The 21,593-nt window shown below is 40.0% G+C and overlaps 1 protein-coding gene across 1 annotated transcript in view; it reads right to left on the bottom strand.

Moving 5' to 3' along the window:
* Positions 1 to 1,525: 1,525 nt before the first annotated feature.
* LOC118428474 (nephrocystin-3-like) overlaps positions 1,526 to 21,593 on the bottom strand; it is a gene marked incomplete in the record, with an annotated part of 22,298 nt that continues 2,230 nt past the window's right edge. The window contains 27 exon segments of the mRNA XM_035838557.1: positions 1,526 to 2,140; positions 2,642 to 2,767; positions 3,050 to 3,290; positions 3,601 to 3,728; positions 4,230 to 4,308; positions 4,877 to 5,204; positions 5,983 to 6,083; positions 6,358 to 6,480; positions 7,426 to 7,520; positions 8,197 to 8,361; positions 8,635 to 8,773; positions 9,371 to 9,453; positions 9,844 to 9,946; positions 10,281 to 10,378; positions 11,132 to 11,275; positions 12,048 to 12,162; positions 13,091 to 13,194; positions 13,467 to 13,622; positions 15,798 to 15,872; positions 16,398 to 16,470; positions 17,075 to 17,164; positions 17,531 to 17,616; positions 17,853 to 17,951; positions 18,478 to 18,611; positions 19,206 to 19,346; positions 20,134 to 20,299; positions 21,353 to 21,478. Coding sequence (XP_035694450.1) covers positions 1,835 to 2,140; positions 2,642 to 2,767; positions 3,050 to 3,290; positions 3,601 to 3,728; positions 4,230 to 4,308; positions 4,877 to 5,204; positions 5,983 to 6,083; positions 6,358 to 6,480; positions 7,426 to 7,520; positions 8,197 to 8,361; positions 8,635 to 8,773; positions 9,371 to 9,453; positions 9,844 to 9,946; positions 10,281 to 10,378; positions 11,132 to 11,275; positions 12,048 to 12,162; positions 13,091 to 13,194; positions 13,467 to 13,622; positions 15,798 to 15,872; positions 16,398 to 16,470; positions 17,075 to 17,164; positions 17,531 to 17,616; positions 17,853 to 17,951; positions 18,478 to 18,611; positions 19,206 to 19,346; positions 20,134 to 20,299; positions 21,353 to 21,478 — 3,624 coding nt within the window.

The raw sequence follows: 21,593 nt of genomic DNA, 5'->3' as shown, positions 1-21,593 counted from the left end.
GTCAAATCATATATCAAATCATGTGTAAATCGAAAATTAATGAAACTGAAATTTACAAAGTATGGATAGTAAATCATATGTAAAGATTGAACAAACAAAAAAATTAAAACAGTAAGGCACATCAGAGACAAAGGTGCTTTTCCATACTAAGTTCCAATATTACTTGAGGTCAGATATACATGTGTTCTTCAGAGCTGTTTTAAAGCCTTTTAGTGTTGTGATGTTTCTTATGTTATCTGCTAGTTTGTTGTACTGGCTAGTGCCAGTGTATGCAAATGTTTTTTGTCCACATGTGGTGGTGTAGCTTGGTGGGTGTAGTTTAGTGGTCTGCCTAGTGTTGTAAGTATGGATACGAGAGTTGTGCTGAAATGTGGCGGATAGGTATGTTGGTGCCAAGCCTGTCAGACATTTGAAAACCATAATGCACGTGTGCTCAAATCTCCTATCAGCCAGGTATTTCCAGTTGAGAGTTTGATGGAGGTTCACAATGCTGATGTCCCGTTGCCTACGTTGTAGCACCACCCTTGCCGCTCTGTTTTGTAGTATTTGTAGTTGCCGTTGTTTGGTGGCCCCACAGGTTCCCCAGACAGTGTCACAATAGTCGAAAATAGGCAATATCATAGTCTTGTACAACATGTCAGCAATACTGAAAGTCAGGCAGTGTCTGAGGCGTCTAAGTAGTCCAATCCTCTGTGACACCTTACTACAAACTTTGTCTATATGTTCATTAAAGGACAGGTGGGAGTCAAGGTACATACCAAGATATTTGAACGTATGAACTCTTTCTATGATTTCTTGGTCAATTTCGACTGTCAAGGACTGTGCTTGCTTTAACCTGTTAGCAGTGCCAAATAACATCCATTTAGTCTTGGTTACATTTAATGTTAAACGATTTGTTTGGAACCAAGTGGCCAGACCAGAGAGTTCATAGTTCAGAATTGACTCAATATGTTTTACATTGTTGCTGGGATAGAATATTGCTGTGTCATCAGCATACAAACATATTTTACATGTGGTAACTACATCAGGTATATCGTTAATAAATAAATTGAAGAGCAACGGGCCCAGTATCGAACCCTGGGGCACTCCCAGTGTAACAGGTAAGTATTCTGACCTACAACCATTCAGAGAGACAATTTGTTGTCTCCCCGACAGGTAGTTGCTGAACCAAAGATGCTCCACACCCTGAATCCCGATCCATGACAGTTTGGTTGTATTTGATGTACATGCTCTAAGATAATTTGAGCAGCTTGGTGGTCTTCTAGGTAAGAATCAGAACCTACATGTATTGTACCTACTGTCACACTTCAGTATAGTTACTGATGCAAGATAGTGGACGCTATCTGAAACGTCTGTCTACAAAATCTAGTTGCTTGGGTAGCTTTCGTACTATGCACTGTATTGCCTGGATGTCTGACCTTCATCAACATGTATATTTTGCAGCTGCTCAGTTTTGGTTTGACTGATGGCAGCTGAAGTCCTGAGTGGTCTGTTTGGTACTTTCTATTTTCTACAATTTCCTTTATAAGTTATGATTATGGTATGCATTTGTACTTCTACCTCCAAACAACATTGACAAGAATCCATTGTGACCCGTGATGGCACCCCTGATGCCCACGTTCAAGGTTCAACATTGACAATATTATTCTATACATGTAAATAATGTATCTGCATGCCATTGTCACAACATCACACACTGCCAAGAGTAATACATACACATAATCTAGTAGTTGGTCATCATACTGGCATGCTATTGTAACGAGTTGGTCACTGACGATCTTAAGCAGCTTCTTGCATTGTAATTTTATTTAATTGCAGATCTAAAAGCAAACTGCTATCTATGCTCTGGTAGCAGCCGGGCTAGCTGTACATTCAGACCGTTGTGCAAAAAGTTTTCTGAGACTACGCTTGACGACCGTCGGGACATCACTTCCCTCGACGGTTGGAATGGGTGGTCGGGGTCTTTGATCTCCGTGGCCCGTTTGTACAGGTTTGCGGCGGTCTCGTAGTTCTTTAAGTCGTAATGCAGCACCGCCAAGTTTCGTAGGGTCTCCGCAACTCTGGGGTTGTTTGGGCCGAAGTTGTCCTCATATATCTGCAATGCTTTCTCGTACAGTGGTAATGCATCGGAATGTCTTCCCTACAAAAATGACAGAAGAAGAATGTTTAGCGATAGAAGGTGGCATTTTGAGAAACTATTTTCAGTGGGAGTAGCCCAGTGGTATCCATGCTCTTCTAGCCACAATTTACTCCAAGACCTGCTTCCAAATAGAATAGTCTGGACCCCTTCTCCATTAAAAAGTTTAATCCTATTTCGGGAATAGAATACTTCTCAGAAGCAGTATCAAAGGGTGGTCAAAATTACGAATGGACATTCAAACATCAAGCGGTACCTAGTGCTATTTTGAGGACCAATCATAATAAGAGCCATCAGAAGTCTTGCCTATATCTAAGAATATTCAAACGCCAATGGTTTCCCTATCAATGTGTGCCTGCATATTTAGAAGTGATCAAAACAGCAAAGCAGAGCTGGAATAGAATGGATACCAGGCTATAAAAGCCTCTTGTCATACCCTCAATACAGCACTTTGGCATTTAATGCATCACCTAGAATTACACATTGTCAAATGAGTGTGCTGACCTGATTGGACTGTAGCACTGCCAAGTTGACCAGTGCCGTGGCAACACTGGGGTGACTGTCTCCAAACACCTTCTCTCTCATAGCCAAGGCTTGTCTGTACAGAGGCTCTGCTTTATCAAAATTGTTCTGAAAGGTACAAAATATCAATTGTAATTATAATTGTAATACGATAAAAGCTTAATGATCTGACCCACAAGGTGTGTATGGTGTTACAATCCCCGTTTGAGGTACATGTGTACAACCACAGAATAAAGACCTGAGTGAGCAAAGCTATATACATGTACATGTAATCACAATGTCCTAAAATTACGGTCCAGTATTCACACAAACATAATGTGATGGTATGAACAAGTGGTCTGTTCTCCTTGTGAGGAGTCTGGTGTGCTCAGAAATGTCCAGTGAACCTACCTGTTTCTTATAGACTGCAGCAAGATGGCGGATAGTCGATGCAACAGCAGGGTGGTCTGCAGGAAAGGCCTGCTGGCGTAACTCTAGCGCTCTCTCGTACAGCGGTTCTGCTTTGGCGTACTCCTTCTTCTCAACATAGAGGGAAGCCAGGTTGTGCAGGGACTGCGCACAGTCGGGATGAGAGGCGTCCAGAACAGACTCCCGCATGGACAGGGAGTGCTGCAACAACTTCTCAGCTGTTCTGTACAGACAAATAAGTAAGAACATGAGGTTAAAACAAAGGTACAATGCATTACAAAAGCTTGCCACAAGTTTCGTACTGTATGTATAGGAGGCATGCAGATCATGTGTTTAAAAGTATTGTGAGAAAATGATGCAGTTTTAAAATCTTGCTTCCTCGCTTTCATCTATTTTAATAGGAATCAGTTTGAATATGCTTCCTCTCTTCTATTTTGAAAAGAATCAGCCTCAAATTTTTGCCAATTGATGTCACACCTGAACTGAAAGTGCCCAATGAAGCTGATTAAATTGACCGCATTTGAAGGACTTACCCCAAGTACCCCTGCAGGTAGAACAGCACTCCTAGTTCATTGAGTGAGCGAGCCAAGGCCGGGGAATCCGGACCTAACGACAACTCCTCCAGGTGAACTGCTCTCTTCCGCAGAAACTCCAGCCCAGCCTACATATATTACATATAATAACACTCTAGTTTAACACAAAAGTCTAGTTCTACACAACAGACTAGTTTTAAACAACAGTCTAGTTTTACACAACAGTCTAGTTTTATGCATGTCATCGAATGGACAGATCGGTGTTGCAAAAAAAGTGGTTTCTGCCCAACAAAGGAGTTTAGCTGTGCACTACCTAGACACCACCAATCCTTTGTTGGTTCTTGAATTTGAACCATGGCATTAGTAAGCTACACTGGAAGATGACATGAACGAAGAGTGTGAAGTCTGTATCTAGGTACTCCCACATCCTAATATGAGTGAATACAGCAAGATCCAAATCTTCATGTCTGACATAGCCTGTTATCCAACCATTTGCGGAGAGGACAGAAGACACTCAGGAGCTATATTACAGCTGGATATCAGGCTAGTCTGACAGACATGGAATAAAATAGTGTCACAACATAAATGGAGAAAAAAATCTACAGACTGAAGATGAGAAAAATACTTACAGATCTCAGTCGGGAATTTTCTGGTGATCTCTTCCTGATGGTGACAGCTCTCTTGTGAAGTGGCTCAGCTACATCAAACCTAGGCAAGAAAAACAACAAAATGAATGCATTATAATATTATACTTGCAGAAATATCTTATGCTTTTCACTCATATTCTATGTATTTCATAGGCTAGCTGAATGAAACTTCAAAGTTAACAGTTTTGGCTTCTGACATATTTGAGCAAAGCAACTTATTACTGCTTTCCAAATTCTTTGATAATTAAGCTAATAAAGATATTGTGTCCAAATGCTTACAGACAGGTTGATATCTCCAAGCAGATGTTGGAAGGCAAATTCTTTGCATTTTTAAGCTACCTGTTTTTGTGTTACAGAAGACGTTCGTAACACAAACAGGAGCTTAAGTAGACAATATAATATTCCCTTCCAACATCTGCTTGGAGATAAGACTGGTAAGTTGCCAATACAAAATGTAATAATTTTCCCTTCCAACATCTGCTTGGAGATTTGAATGGTAAGTTGTCAAAACAAAATGTTACAGTTTTTCCTTCCAACATCTGCTTGGAGATGAGACTAGTAAGATGCCAAAACAAAACGTTACAATTTTCCCTTCCAACATCTGCTTGGAGATAAGACTGGTTGCTCACTTGTTTTGGCGTTGGTACAGCAAGGCAAGGGCCTCCAGCTCCCGGGCTACCTGATGATGGTTACTGCCAAACGCATTCTGGTAGATATCGATAGCCTGCTTGTACAGGGCCTCGGCAGTGTTAAACTTCCCCCAGTGTGCGTACAAGCCGGCTAGATGATGGAGCGCGCTGGCCACGCTGGGGTGGTCTGGGTCCAGACTAGTCTCTCGTAGCTCCAATGCCCTCTGGAGGGGAGGCACCGCCTGATTCAGCAGGCTCAGGTCTTTCAGGAACTTTCCCAGGAGTTCGTACAGGCTGGCCAACTTCGAGGATGTCACATCGCCCATACCTGAGACAACCAGATGTTACAGTGGTTAGGAATACTCACTGTGCAGTACAGTAACGGTTGTATCTGCTGGAGTTTAGTCATTGTTATATGCACACTGTAACTGACTGTCAATTTAATTGCTATGAAATCATCTGTTATCTAACCAGCACAGCTACCATACAAGACAATAATGCAACGCGGAAAAACTTTTGAACAGAAAAACACAATGACAAATAGTCTTAAGAAATCTTTCACATATAGAGCAACATCCGAATGGAACCAACTAGCACGTGAGCTACAAACTGTGAGTACATCCAAGATGTTTAGACAGCAGTTAATGAAACACATGCGATGTTCAGCTAATGGCACATGAGGTATTTGATAACTTTGATAAGGCACATGTGTTTTTTCATGATATTGTGAATGACATCATGTTATATATGTTGTGTATGTTATGTGTACAAGTGTTATGTGTAATTATTACTCCTGGAATAGTAGATGTTGCAGACTGTGAAAAGTTGTAAACTACTCAAGGAGTTAATAGACAATAAACAATAAAAATCATACATAAAAATCTTTGCAGAAACTACAGCTGTTTAAGTATTACAACTTAAGATACAAAAAATATGTCTTTGTTTTGAGTGGTGTGGTAAGGTAAGGTAACTTAAAGGTAGCTAAGGTATGGGGAAAGGTTACTTCTAAAAGGTAAAAGGTAACTTAAAGGTAAAGATAGGTCATGCAGGGGCGTGGCAAGGGCGTGGCAAGGCGACTGCTGGATAAAGACAACATTGCAACGCACCATCTTCCAGCATCTTCAGTGCATTCATGTACTCTGTTGCCATGGCACTTTTCTCTGCACCAACAAATTGCCAGTAGGCCAGCAGCTCTGCACAGCGCCCCCTGTAGGAGAGATAACGTATTGCATTCTCAATATTGACAACTACAACTACATGTACATGTCATTATGTAGATGTGGACATGGGTATATGCCTTCCCAAATCATGCAAATGCAACAGGTGCTATGAAGTAAACTCATCATTAAAAAGATATAATTTCCCGTCTTAATGATATCAAGTTTGTCTTAAGTTAATCTTAACATATGTGCCAAAGGTTACAATGTTCATTCCAGCCTGAGGTATAGAAGAGCTAGTTATTACAACTTATTAGTATCTACCTGGTGTAGAGGTTCTGGAAGACACTGAGGTTGACCAAGATAGCGTGGAGATGTTGTACATCGCCTAAAACCTGCAGCAGCCACGGGGCCTCGTCCACGGCTCGCCACCAGGTCTGCACAGGTCTACATGAAACAATTCACAGTCACATTACAGCATTTACATGGAACAATTCACAGTCACATTACAACCAATACTGATCACCAGGTCTGTACAGGTCTACATGAAACAATTCACAGTCACATTACAGCATTTACATGGAACAATTCACAGTCACATTACAGCATTTACATGGAACAATTCACAGTCACATTACAACCAATACTGATCACCAGGTCTGCACAGGTCTACATGGCACAATTCACAGTCACATTACAACCAATACTGATCACCAGGTCTGTACAGGTCTACATGGAACAATTCACAGTCACATTACAACCAGTACTGATCACCAGGTCTGTACAGGTCTACATGGCACAATTCACAGTCACATTACAACCAATACTGATCACCAGGTCTGTACAGGTCTACATGGAACAATTCACAGTCACATTACAACCAGTACTGATCACCAGGTTTATAGCTACATGAAACAATTCACATCACAACGTGGTCTACTGGCCTGAAGAAGACTGATGAATGTCACTTTCAATGTCAAAAGGAAACTCTCCGCTTTTTGTATTGATAGTGAATTCTCCGTGAATTGTATCATTTTGTGGTAGGACCTTTAACATGCTTGAGGCGAGGATCTCAGTCCTCAAATATGAGACAAAATGGTCTTATATCCAATCTGACATCACTCCTTTGTACAGGGCATGCCTGGAAATCAGTATGGTAAGTACTGAATGTGTTTAACACTGTATAAAGAAAACATAAATAAATATGCCTTCCTCTGACTTGACAGTGAGAAATTTGAGATTCAAATTTGTAACATTTGGGTCCACAGAATTTGACACAGCAACAAAACTGGTCATTCCTTTTGACTGACAACAGCTAAATGTAATTGAGTTGTTCCCAACTATTTACATACCCAGCTGACATCCATGCAAATCCAGAACACCTCAACTCACCTGATAAAAGTGGAAAAGTAATCCACCAGTTTCTGCCGAGTCTGTTTCAGGTCTTTGTTACTGCTCAAGAATTTTCTGTCCACCGCATCTTGTGCCTGGAGAAAAACAAATTTAAAAAATCTTGCAACATATTTCTGACAGTGTATTGAATCTAATTTAGACACTGATCAATATTTAGCATCAACTGCTCCCAATGTGTTGCCAACAAAAAACTGCCAGTCTATAAACTGACTCCCTGGGATGAAAAGGGGAGAACAATGACATTTAGCATGTGATAAACAAATACCTCAGAAAGGAAATCTTATTGATAAACTGACAAATGTCAGACACACAGAGCTGTGCAGGCTCCACCCTCGAAGTATTACCAAAAAGTAGTGAGTAGTGACTATAATCCAATGACCCTACAAATTGGTAAAGGAAATGAATCCAGATTTACACCAGAAAACACACACGGTTAGCACATATTCATCATAATCATCATCATCATCATCGGGTAAGGTCGCAAAAGGTCGTGGGTTAGAATCCAGGTGCCGTGTTACCGATCTTGTGCCCTTGGGAAAGGTACTTTACACGGCTTTCTTCACTATACTCAGGTGAAAATGAGTACCTAGCTTCGGCTAGGGCCGTCCCTCGGATAGAATGTTAAATGGAGCACATATCATGCAAACACTAATAGGGAATGAAATGTTTCTTATTGGTGTGACATGAAAAATAATTGAGGCTCTGCTCCTAAGGTGCTGCAAAAAAATTTCTGCACTAATAAGCACTGACCTCCTGGTTTGTGAAGGTGATGAGGCCGGACCTGCAGCAGAGCACACCTCCCTCACTCAGCATGTCCCACAGGAGGGACCACACGGACCACGTCAGGTCAGGCACGATGGCCATCAGCTCCGGTTCAGACAGGCCGTTTCTACAGGCTCGCAGGGCCAGCATCACCTGCAGTCAGCACACAACAGCTATCATCAGTACATCACATACAACAGTGCTCAAAATACCCACTTGTACACTACTGCAAACACAACGTACCGCATTTTCATTGGTGCAACTTAATTCTAAACCCAAGTAGAACAGTGCGCAACCTGAAAATTTGCAGTTGGAACGCCGCTTTACCCCAACATACATGCAAAAATGTTTGAGAACCAGGAAAATAAACTGGTATGGCTGTCTATAATCATACAATCTAATACTGAAGGGAAAGAAGAGGCCTACCTTTCCAAAGAGAGACTTGTGGTGGTGGCCGGGACACTCGTCTTCTAGTGCCTGAAGGATGAGGAGGTACAACTCCGACACGCTGGGCGTCTTCAGACACTCCTCAAGCACTTCTGACATCATGTCTTCATTCTGACAACTGCACACAAGACAGACACAGTGCTAAATGTAGAAACTGGATGTACATAAAAGAATACAGCACATATTCTGTATCACCAAGGTACCAGCCTGACTGTGATCTGATCCTTTGGAGGGCTGGGACCAAGGGTGAGGCAGATTACACTGTTTACTTTGTCATCTATACCAAAGTCTTTTATTTTTTGTATGTTTACCATTTATTCTGTATGTAACATGTTGCAATTAGCCCACGGGCATAAACTTGCAAGTAAACTTCGATTACAACCTTTCCTATTGGACATCTGAAATTGTCTTCATTCATAGTTAGAGTATAAAAGACCTGTTTCTTCCAGATCTCTTCAGTGTCACTGACGAAGGATAGTGGATTCTATCCGAAATGTCTGACCGTTTCAAAACCATATCCAGTTGCTTGAGTAACTATTTTTGGCCTAAACTTCGATTAATCTACTATTTCATATATCATGTCAATTCAATACAAGAAAACACAACGTTTGATGCAGAATGTGCCTGAAGTTGAGAAAATTTGGTGTCCTCCAACAAAAAACTGTCACACAGCAATACAAATGACCGAGTTCAATATTCAAATTATTGATCTCACCTCATCAGCTGGTTCAGGAAGGTGTTGACATAAAGGGGACTACAGCATGCTGGGATATGGCAGTGAGCCAGAAATCTGGCTTCCTGTAACAGATGACAAAAATTCAGGCACATTGAAAACCAAAATCATATCAAGTTGCTTGTCCATGTGTAACTGCTTTTTGGCATATCTTATTACCAGCTGGATGTCTTATAACCTTCATCGACGCGCATGAAAACAATCCACGGTTCTAGACCTGAGTCTTGCTTATGCTATGTTATACGGTATAAACCATGTCATAATAAGTTAAAATAATCACTATTTCAAGAATCTTGATACAAATTGATTATCTATTATTAATAAATCTTGTCACTATATGCATACAGTTTTTTTAAAGCTAACTGTAAAAGTTGGACTGGCTTTTTCTAGGAAATATTTTCCTAGCAACTTTGTCCAAGGAAGTTTGGCATTTGTTTCCAGTACGTCCTGCATACCTGGGACCCTGTGAGTGAGAACCTTGGGGTTGTCCACCTGGCCTGGATCACCTGTTTGATGTCTCCTGGGTTCAGAGGTTCCAAGACAACAGTTGGCCATGATCTGAAATTTGACACCACATAATATATAAAACTTATCCACTGTCCTTCAAACCAAAAACAACAAGAGTACACAGGGTCTACCAGAAAATCAGTGGTCAGGTACTGAGAGAGATACCATCATCGTACAAGAACACAGAAATATATGTCATAAACATAAAAACAAACAATATGAAGAAAGCATCAGGAAAGGGATATATCTTGTTTAAAGGACATTCATCAAAAGCTTTTCATTCAATAATTACTCCATTCATTCACCTAACCATCCATTCAATCATTCATTAGTGCCGATTGTATTTTTGTAATATATATTATTAGTACCAGACAGCACTGCTTACCTCCAAGCCTGTGGACAGGTCTGCTCTGTGACTGACACCACGACTCTTGTGTCCACAGGTAAAGGGTCTAACAGGAACTTAGTGTGGGACTCTGCATGCTGCAATGTTTAGATAAAGGGCACCAAGCATGAAGAAAAGGCTGTTTGCAAGCCCATGTTGTTGATTTTCCTTCAAATCATTGTCAAGACTCTGAGTTAAAAGGTATACTGCTTTCACTGAGAAATGTGAATTATCCTTATACACATTAACTTATAGACAGGTCAATTACTGTAAGACAAGTGAAATTTTGATCACGACAGGCAATCACCGGCATGTATATGACAGTCACTGCAATTCTGTATGTGTGAGAGAATGTAGTAGTTTCTCTAGCTGCCTGCCTTTCTAAGGCCTTAAGCTGTTACCATTTCTTCATGACCTGCTCACAAAGCACTGCACTGTGGGCGTAAATGAGTTGGGGCTTGCTCTGTCTATCTGATGCCTTGTTTTTCATTTTAGTCAGTTGTTGAGAGAATACCCTTTTTCTATATATCTGGCTATTACTGAAATCTCTTAAAAGCTCACTTTTCCTTAGACCTAATGTTGGCATATTTTTTCTTGAATTTGAAAAAAAAAGAAAGTGACCAGGGGACCATCCAACAGTGAGAAAATGTTAAGCCTTCAATTTGAAAGTTGGCATGAATTTAATTTTACTGATGTTGCACACTTGTGCAATATGAGTATCAATAAAGTTAATAGCGTTCAAAACTCAGGCACATTTCTTTTTTAAGTCCTTGCATCAGATTCAGGTTGTCAAGTTGGGCCAGATATTAAGTTTTCAATAAATGGACAGAATAATCTGAGGCAGAACAAACCTGAAATTTGTCCATGGAGTCGATGACCAGCACCAGGCCGCCGGGCTGTTTGGACGACACCTTCTCCAGCCAGCGGAGAAACTCGTCCAGTAACAGACTGGGGTCACTGGGGAGGTGTGGCGGGGTCATCACATGCTGCATCAGCTAAACAACAACAACAACAACAACAAAATGTTAACAACAACAAGTGCCATGACTTTTGTATGGGTACATAACATGCTACATCAGCTAAACAACAACAACAACAAAATGTAAAAACTAGAAAGGTTGACATTTGCTTGAGAGCAAGTACAGCATATTTCAGCCATCTCTCTCCAACAATAGACTGTTCAAAAATCGCCAATGTGCAAAAATGGAACACTTATGCTTAAAATGACACACTTAAGCCCAAAAAATGAATCTTAAAAAATCTCAACATGCAAGAATGAACTCTTCCATGATCCAGTGAACAACATGTGGAAAAAGGTAAAATAGACCAGTCCAAAAACACTTCTGCTAAAAAAATGGAATTTTGAACCATCACCCAGCCAAACCTGTTATTGGATCTTGGTGGACATATCAAGGCACCTCTCTGTGCAAAATTTCAGGTCATCTGGTTGTAATTCCAGGGCACAGGGGTCCAACATATACAGTTTGGGTCTAAAAATGACAAAAAAACTCAATAAAATCATATTAGGGGCAAAATTTGAACAAGTCTGGGAGTATTGGCCCACTCTTGCCAAATTTCAAGTCATTCGGTCCAAGAACAACAGAGATAACGTGTTTTGAAGATTTGACAGGAGAAAGAAGAAGAAGAAAGAAGAAACATCATGATTACAAATACAATATATTTCACCATACCTGTGGTATGGCTGAAATATGAAAAAAACAAGCATACAAAGCTTTGTATGGGTGAACCATGTGCTACTCCCTGTACCTGAGCTGTGAAGGAGCGGATCATGTGTACAGCATCAGCACTGGAGGAAGACTGGTACCCGACAAAGTGGTACAGCACCAGGCAGGGGGGGCTGCGCTGCTGGAGCTGTTTTATCCTGTAGAGAGAAAATAATATATTGTTGTAGTAAATTCAAATTTCATTGCACAGTACAAATGTACAACATAATGAATTACAGGGACACTAAGCAGCTAAGAAGTTGATATTGCACAGTAATTGTATCAGGTTCTATGAATAAATAACAAAGATTATCAACAACAGTTACCATAAACTACCTAATATACTAGGGGTAGTGCATTTCCCAAATTGTTGTGAAACGTTTTGTCTTTTGCATAGCTTCTATGCATATTGGCCTTGGTAAATAGATACCGGTAGTTTAAGTTTATAATACTTTCATAGAACTTGAATATTTCTCTACCTTTTTAAGGCAGGGCTCGAAATACTGGGTGCATGTGCACCCAGGTGCACCCCAAATTGGAGCTGTGCACCCAATTATTTTCTGTCGGTGCACAGTATTTTCTTACGTTTATGTATGTAAAGATATCAAAGTATACTAGTATACATCATATTCTTGACATCTAAGTGTTAGAAAGATGTCTGTCATAGTACTTGAAGAATTTGATAGCTTGTAATTAAGTTTCATTATTAGGTTATTACATATTAAATTTAAGTGGTGCACCCCAAAAATTTTTGGTGCACCCAATTTTTTAAGCTGCGTGCACCAGTGCACCTAATCCCAAAAATGAATTTCGAGCCCTGTAAGGTAATGTTATCTTGTTGTTACATGTAATCACAAATCTTTTCCTCTCTTCATTAAATTGAAATAAGTAACATATAAGAAACAAGAGCCATCAGTTGTATTCAAAATGTTGCAAGCCTTTTGTGACTGTCTTTAAAGATTTGTGACGGTTTTGAAGAATAAAATGGAAATGTTCTGCTACCTTTCCTGGGGGATGACTGGACAAATGGGCGAAGACAGCCTACCCAATAACCACACAACAAAGTTGTACACATTGCCCACTTACCACTGAGCCAGTAGGCTTGACTTGCCTGCACCGATTGTTCCCATCAACAGAAGGGGAGGCATCGGCCCTGGTGCTGACACTAACTCATTCAACTGTTTGTAGTACTGTACATGGACAATAGTCATGGATTCAAAAGATTTAGAACTGTATGTTAGTATGCATCCAATCATGTACATGCACATTGAAACAAAAAAAATAAGATAACAAATTTGTAAGTTTTATCATTATGGAGAACCTTTTAAGTTCAACAAAAGATCTATAAGCAGGGATACTTATCTATCATTGACAAAAGGAAATAATAATTTTGCAACTCCAAGAAAAATGTATTACACATTTTTTTTTAAATTTGTATTTTGTTATACGTAATTCACTACACCTTTTCAAAGCCAATGTCTGCACATGTTGAGGTGAGACTGTTGAAGAGTTCCATCTGCTCATAGTTCCCATCAGGGTCCAGCCAGGTGAAACAGCTGGCCTCATCTTCTCTCTCATCTCCACTGTCTCCCTCCTCTGTCTCTCCAACACCCAACTCCTGGACACACACATACACAGCTTTATCAATGCAAAATCTTTGCACTTTTTGGCAACACCCCAGGAGTGGAGTCATTTTTTTTGGACATCTCTTTCAAGGGCAGAGCCATTTTTTGGTGACACCACGGAGTAGAGCCATTTTTGGCAACGCCTCAGGGGCAGAGCCCTTTTTGGTCACAACAAAGTTTTCTAGACTAGTTTGACTTTTGCTGACATATTCTAAATACGTAATGCTTTTTATGTGGTGGTAACACCTGCATTTTGACACGGAGAATATCATTGATTCATGACTCCCTTGCGAACATGGGTTTTAACACAGACTGAAGGTAGACAGAAGGTGGACTTACTGCTGGCAAAAGGGGAGTTAGTCCCAGTGTAAGTCCACCCCATTTTACCATGTCTGAGAGCTGTTGGTGTCATCATAGTCAGACTCTACAAATTAAACATTGCTACTTACATGACAATTGTTACAGAAAGGCGAATAGAGAAATACCATGACCAGTAGCTGTTAGTGTCCTGGGGTTACAGACCTTTTTGTTTGTTTAATGATTACAGGCAAGACAGATGAGTTTTTAATAGCTGACTTGCACTGCTGAGGGAGGTCACAGAGAAGGAGAGCCCCTGCAATTGCTGGCTTTATTACATCTTCAAAAGTGTTCTTCTACAGGGTACCTTGATATACAGATGCAAGTGCACTGTAATTGGATCAAGTTTCAGTTTTTCAAATATGATCAGCTATGATGAAAATCAAACCCCACCTGTGTACATTTTTACATGTATCTGATGTGCTCTGAACAACATTAACACTAACAGGCACAATCCAATCCTGGTGATTTCCTCCTTTTTACAGAATACATAACACTGCCAGCCAGGCACATACATGTAAGGGTAGAGACAGTGGTAGACTGTAGGTATCATTTGGAGTCAGCATTAATTTGGTGTGACCACTTCCACTGTATGCTGCCCAGGGACCCTGGAGTATCATGTTTACATGTGCCTACAATTTCCTTCAGTTCTGTGGAAAAGTCTCATACCTCCAGATTCTTGCAATTGGCTTATTTATATTTCATCATTTAAATTTCCTGTGGATTGGGAATGAAGCAACCTGTCTTCCATACTCATGTTCATCTTTGATAAACCTGATAGCAGTCTGAGTGTGAACTGACCTTTCAGTGACCTAGAAGCTTCATGACCTCATGACCCCTGTCTTAAGTTAGAGCCTTTCTCTTCACTGAACTGGGCCATGTCTTTCTAATTAAGCACAACTCATGAGGGAATGACTGCCCCAGATTCTGGTCAATGCTCCCTTGTCTGTTTCTTAGTGTGGAGAAAGCCACAAATTCTTTAGTTTGTTTCATTTTGGCAACTTGGTATGGAGTGGCCAGGTCACATGACCTATCAGGGTTCTGCTGGCCTGATCCATCATGTGACCTGGCCACTCTACTGGTTGGGTAGTGTTGACACTGTTGGTAATACTTGAGGGCTGTCATTACTGTGGCAAATGAACACTATTATTTCTAGGGGATTACTGGCATATGTGCAGAGTTGTATTTCCAGTTATAACTGTGGACAAAACCTGTAAACTCTTTAAGGTACCCCTCCAAAAAAGAATGGATGTGACAGCCCAATTCTGGATCATATATTAAGCATAATAGATGCACTCCTCAAAATGTAACTAAGGGACAATCCAACCTTGGTAACAAGATGATGTTTGGTCTTCTTCAACCAGAGAACTGAGAGGAGCACAAAAGGGGCTAACACACTGAACCATCAATAACAGTGTAAACAGACTGTGAGTCTTGTGGCTATCTCAATTACATGGTACATCTGGCATTACTAATCCAGAAACAACTTCAGAAGCACACAGGGGCCTCTACTGAGCAGGGCAGCTGGGTGACAGATCCAGCCTGTCCACAGTAAGTCCATGGGAGGGGCAGTTGATCACGGTTATTAAGCAACCCTCCCTGATTAAGTCCACTTTCAGACCATTTGACTTACTGTGGGTGAAAAGAGGACTATGGTCCATAATAAGTTGTTCATAAGTCCCATGTTTGCTATTTGATAATGACTACAGGCTAATCTTCAACCTCCGTGAGAGCATGCTTGAAGCACATTAAGAAAACAACATGCTGAAAGCAATCATTATAATTTTTTTATCAACTTTTTTGCTACTTACCATTTGGACGATTTTGGCTATCTCATCAAACAGCATCTTGGCACCTACTTTTGGCTCAACGTAGTCTTCTATGATCTGAGAAAAGAATAAGAAGTCTGTGAATAACCGTAATATCAATATCAACCTATCCCATACCAACGAGTCAATGTCATTATGTTTCATACAATTCTACATGAAGATGTATAATTCTTTAATTCTTGAAATTTGTACCTTCGATGCCATGAAAAAAGAGTTCTGTATCTGCATGTACATGTAGTCTTCAACTGATATAACTAACCCTTTGCTATAACAGTACACAACTTTTATACAGCTTTTCTGGCACATTTTGGTAACTGGCAATGCCTAATGGTGGCTTATTTGTTCATCTATACAGCACACCACATAGTACACTGTTTACAGCTATATGGTCTTCTTCTTCGTCGTATGGTATTATGCTATTTGGTAAAAATGCCATTACTCTGTCAACAAGTTCCACTTAATGAAGATGTAATTTTCGACAACAACTATTGTCATACATCTGATATACATGTCATACGTACTATGATATATGTCATTTCTTTGAATTCCAGATATATATAGTACTTGAGCCTAGTTCCTTACCTTACATGGCACACTGTCTCTCACCCTCTTCTTCAACATAGCTACTTCTTCCACCACAGAACCAGACTTGCCACTGTAAAAAGATAAGCAATGATTCCAAGTTTAACAACAGAGGTATTGCAGTAGTGAAGTAATTTAATCCAAATTTTCAGGCTCAATCTTAAAAAAAGATTCAAAAGTCTGCTATGCTAAATATATTCCAAAGCTTTTGAATCTGAATGTTTTCCTTCATTTTATCGCGATGCAACTGACAACATTGTACATATTTTTAGTGTAATTCAATTGATGACTACAGAGACATAATAAATGTATCATTATGATGCGATGTAGATATTTAAAAAAGCTAGATTCTTAAGTTAGAGTGCAAACTTAAGATTTTTCATTGTTAATGTGCAAAAGTTACAAAGTACACTATATGTCATCATGTGTAATCTATATGCCTGGACTTAGCTCGATAGGGCATGAATGTGCAATAAAGGCTACTACTACTACTACTATAATAATAATTTTATATATCCACGTTGGTAAAAACGGATATGGACTCTCAAATGTATTATTTTAGTGACGGTAAGGACTGTCAATCATATCAATTATTGAGTTGGGTTCTACAGAGTCCTAGTAAAATTCACTCCATGTTGGGTAAAATAAAGAATATTCATAGAAAAAACTCCACCTACCCAGGTTTTGTTGTATCCCTGAAGCAGAATAAGGCAGGACGAGACCCTGGATTTGTCAGGTGGCTCATTTCAAAGTCCTCAACTGTATACCTGAAAAAGACATATCAACCACCAGTGCTCAAAATAACTTCTTGGTTACATGTAAAATTGTAAATTGGGAAACATTTTATATGCAATTTGAAACATATAGTATTACCAGGTAAGTGCAAGTTGTTTGCAAGTTGTATATTGCGCTCTAACTACCTGTAAGGTTTGTTAGGTAACTGAAAGGGCTAGCTACTTCATAAAGTTTTCTAACATGTTTTCAGAAAAGACCATAAAATTTCTTTCTTAAGACTTGGATGAATCAAATAAAGCTATAACATGCAAACATGTTTTATACCAAATACTGTGGTGATCTACATTTGTATCTGTTGTAGTCTTGACAGAATGTTGATTTTGTTTTCTACCACTTACCTGTCAACTTGTTCTGCTAGTAACCCCAGAAACAGACTGCAGCCCTGAATCTGCTTTTTTCTTGCATTTTGTAGTTTCCAAAGTGTCTAGTTTTAAACAAAAAGGGCATTAGACCATTCTTCAATACACTGTAACATCTTGACCTCTCAAACTGCCCTTTAGTATGCTACAATTACAAAAACATTTCTATACTTCAGTGCCAGAACTCACTGCTTGATTGAATAATATATTGATTTGAAACGATTTCACACAAAAGAGTTTACATTGTATATTTTCCTATACAAAGCTAGAAACTTAAGTTATTCAACAATGGCATTCATACCTGTGGGTTCTCTTCATGCCACGGTTCTTCTGTAAAATGCACCGTGACTAAAACTCGACCATCACACGCACATTTGTATTGTAGAGCAGGTAGGTGGTTCTGTAGAAACAAGGGAGGTGTTAGAGTTTTACCGACAATGTATATTATTCTCACTGCAAAGAAGGAGTATCTTCTTTATGTGCAGCATGCATCTACTGTGTATCTAGTGTCTCTGGAACTTGAGTTTGAATCTCAGGAAACTTTCATGCTGCTGGAGAAGGCTGTAGTTTTATTTCAAAGAAAATTAAACTTATGGTCCTATGTCTAATGATCGATGATAGCCATACTTTGAGAAGGTTTAAAAACCCACCACCCTTTTCAATAATGTTGTGCTGCCCCTACGGCTGATAAATCAGCCTACGGCTGATTAAAAGGCTATGGGACGAACAAACGAACGAACGAGGAGTCTGTCTAGGTTCAAGTAGATCATCTGTCAATACAGTTTTATGCAGCTGATACTTGTACAAGTGAGTGTTTTGCCTTGATGCAAGTGTTTACCAATTATGTGGAAAACAAACAAACAAGCACTGAAGCAGACAAACAAATGCAATACAGCAAATAGTAAAAAAGAAGAAGAGTCAGTTACCTTGTACAGAATCTGTACCTCCTCACACATGTCTGAAGGAGCTGAGATGAAAATCTTAAAGACACAACTTGGGAGTGTCTGGGCCAGGAGTGGGGTGATTTGTGACAGACTGGACACCGCTGCCGTCCAGTCATCTGTAATACAACATTACAAATAATTACATTAGTCCGTAAACTACTGACAAGCCTGTTCACAGTTTGAACAGCACAAACATTGTAAGTTTTAAACAGTTCTCATCTAGTAGACCACAGTCAGTGCATCTATACTTTGCTTGTTACTCATGTCGAAACATGTTTGTTTAAAACATTTTAGAATATATTACCCACAATGCATCACACTGCATCACTCAGTCTGAACTGTGTACTGGCTTATTACAAAGTAAATACAAAAACATTCACAGTCATGTTTAGAGCAGCATAGTTACTGCAGCTCTACCTAGTGGTGAGTATGAGCACTTAAAAGGGAGGTATATGTACAGACTACCAAACCGTTGTCAGGTAAAATATTACCAGAGTTCCCGCATTTAGGGGAAAAACCATCTCATTCAATTCTCCCAATCATAGTTTTGTCTGACTCAATGTGGTTTCTCCTGGGTGCCATTAATTTCTTTGCAGTGCTACAGACTTGTGTAAGTAGGGTTGATGAGAGACAAAGATTGAATGTTGTTGAATGCTGTCACTGTAGTAAGAAAACACGACTAGTAATGGGCGAACGTTAACAGCTCCTACCCTTGTTGATGTTGGTGAACGGTCCATCCAGGTCGATGAGACTTGTGGCCAGTTCTGGCCCCTTGACTGCCAGCTGCATTTGCACAGTGCTGCCCAAAGAGGGTTCACTTCCCAGGGCCGTACCCCAGTCACCAGGGTTACCTAGTATATAAGGCACAATAATGCAATAAGAAATGTCTCTGTCCCTGGGGTGTTGCCAAAAAACTATTTTTTTCTATAAAGAGTTTCACTAATAATGAAAGTAGTAGCAGTGCAGCTTACTTGGTAGCAATCCTGCTTTTGAGTCACAAGGTCTGATATTGATCCTAATTTAAACTGCACACCAATCTGTGCAGTCTCTGAGATCGGGTGTTCAGCTTGAGGTAAGATATTTGAGGAGAGCCACACGTTCACCACAGTTAATGATAAGAGTAGGGGTTTTGATGGACTTTATTAAGAGCAGGGATCCATCTCTATTAGTATTAGTCCAGCCCTACGCAGCTGTATTATAATAGTAATAACCAATTTAGCGAACAAACAAAAACAAGTGGCACAGTGGTCTTGGTTAGTGTTGTTGACTTTGACCCTGGAGGTAATCATGATCAGTTTGAATCCTTGACAGGTCCCAATGTTGTGCTTTTGCAACTGGATAGGCACTTAGACCTGTTCCCTCATTCAACTTAGATGTGGATGAGAAAGATTTGGCTTGAAACTTCTTCTCGGTCCTGTGTTTAAGAATTAAATAGCCACACTTTGATCATGAGCACGTAAAACATCAAGCCATACTTATCTAATGAGTGGGCATCAATCCTAGTGTAATGGATCAAATAAATCTGTCTAATACATTTGTATAAGCTTGTACTCCTCAGTACATCCCTGGAGTGTTAATTGCCATGAAGCAGTTTACCGGGTATACAATACAAACTATACAAAACAAATAATACCCTACCTAGTAAACCTCCATCCACAGTGCCACTATAGGACAGGTTATCAGACATGTTATCAGATATGACGTGTGTGCCCTCGTCTGTGGCAAACTTCACAATCCTGTTCTCCAGGTCTCGCTTGGCCTGCAACAAGTCCTGGAGCTCACTCTCTTTGGTCTCACGGAATATCTGTAGGAATAACAAAACAAAACATTTCAAATTATTAATGTGTAATATATAGTACCTGTATACCTGTATACCCAGTGTCATAGTCTGTATAGACTGACAGAGAGAGAGAGAGAGAGAGAGAGAGAGTATACCTAGGAGTAGGGCTGGGTACCGGTACAGAAAATTCAGGTCCAGGTCCGGTTCAGGTCCAAAGGATCAGGTCCAGGTCTGGACCTGAACCTGGACCTGATGCAGTATGACTCATACCAATGGTCCATTTCACTACAAAGAAATCTGTTTGGTGGAGTATTAGACTTATACTGACGTTTTAAAATCCTACAACGCTAACTGCACCTGTACGATTGACTGTAAAACTCTACTCTACTTCACTCTTCTTATTTTCTTCCACCTGCAAGCGTCAAAACGTGTGAATGCCTGATAAAATAATCTGTTAATTTTCTAATCGGTCCAACATCCGGTCCACCTAATTTTTTCAGGTCCGGTTTTTCTGGACCGGTCCAATAAGAAAAACCGGTTTTGTACCGGTACACTGTACCGATACCCAGCCCTACCTAGGAGCAACAGCTGTCAGTCTTCCGATTTACAAGAAAGGCTAGGTTTATATCCAATGACTTGTTCTAAATTAAACAGTGATACTTCTTGAAATTTAAGACAAGGCAAGCAGAATTCGCCTCCTTACCCATACGACTTTGCAACCCTTTCAGTCTCAGAGAAAAATGGCATGACTGATCACGAGGATCTTAATTCTTGATATTGCCATAATATAATGATAATGCTGCATTGTATATATAGGGATAACACACATACATGTACATACACTCACACATACATGCAAACACAATACATACACATAGTATTGTACTTGTCACAACCTGATTAAATTTAAAGTAATACATACACACACAGTGACACGCATACACATGGGCACAAACACACACACATAAACATATACCATGAGCACATTGGCACACATACATTCAAGCACACACATGTACACACACATGTACACACACACACACACACACACACACACACACACACACACACACACACCTTGAATTGCCTCTGTACTTTATCTCGGTCATTTTCAAATGTGGCTGCCCTCTCCAGTGCCTGGTACTCCCTGTTCAGGGCAGCATCTCTCTCATTCCGCAACTTGGATACAGTCTTCTGTAATGCCTGTATCATAGTTTGAAGGGACAAAAAATGTTACATCAGAATCTTTGCTATTTTCATAATCACATGTTACCCATAGACTTTGAGTTTATTCGAATTCCAAAATCTAACTCTAAGT

Source organism: Branchiostoma floridae, chromosome 13, assembly GCF_000003815.2.
Source record: "Branchiostoma floridae strain S238N-H82 chromosome 13, Bfl_VNyyK, whole genome shotgun sequence".
In the NCBI taxonomy this organism is placed as follows: Eukaryota; Metazoa; Chordata; class Leptocardii; order Amphioxiformes; family Branchiostomatidae; genus Branchiostoma; species Branchiostoma floridae.
Note: the sequence above shows the minus strand (reverse complement) of the source record. Positions and strands in the feature narration are given on the sequence as shown.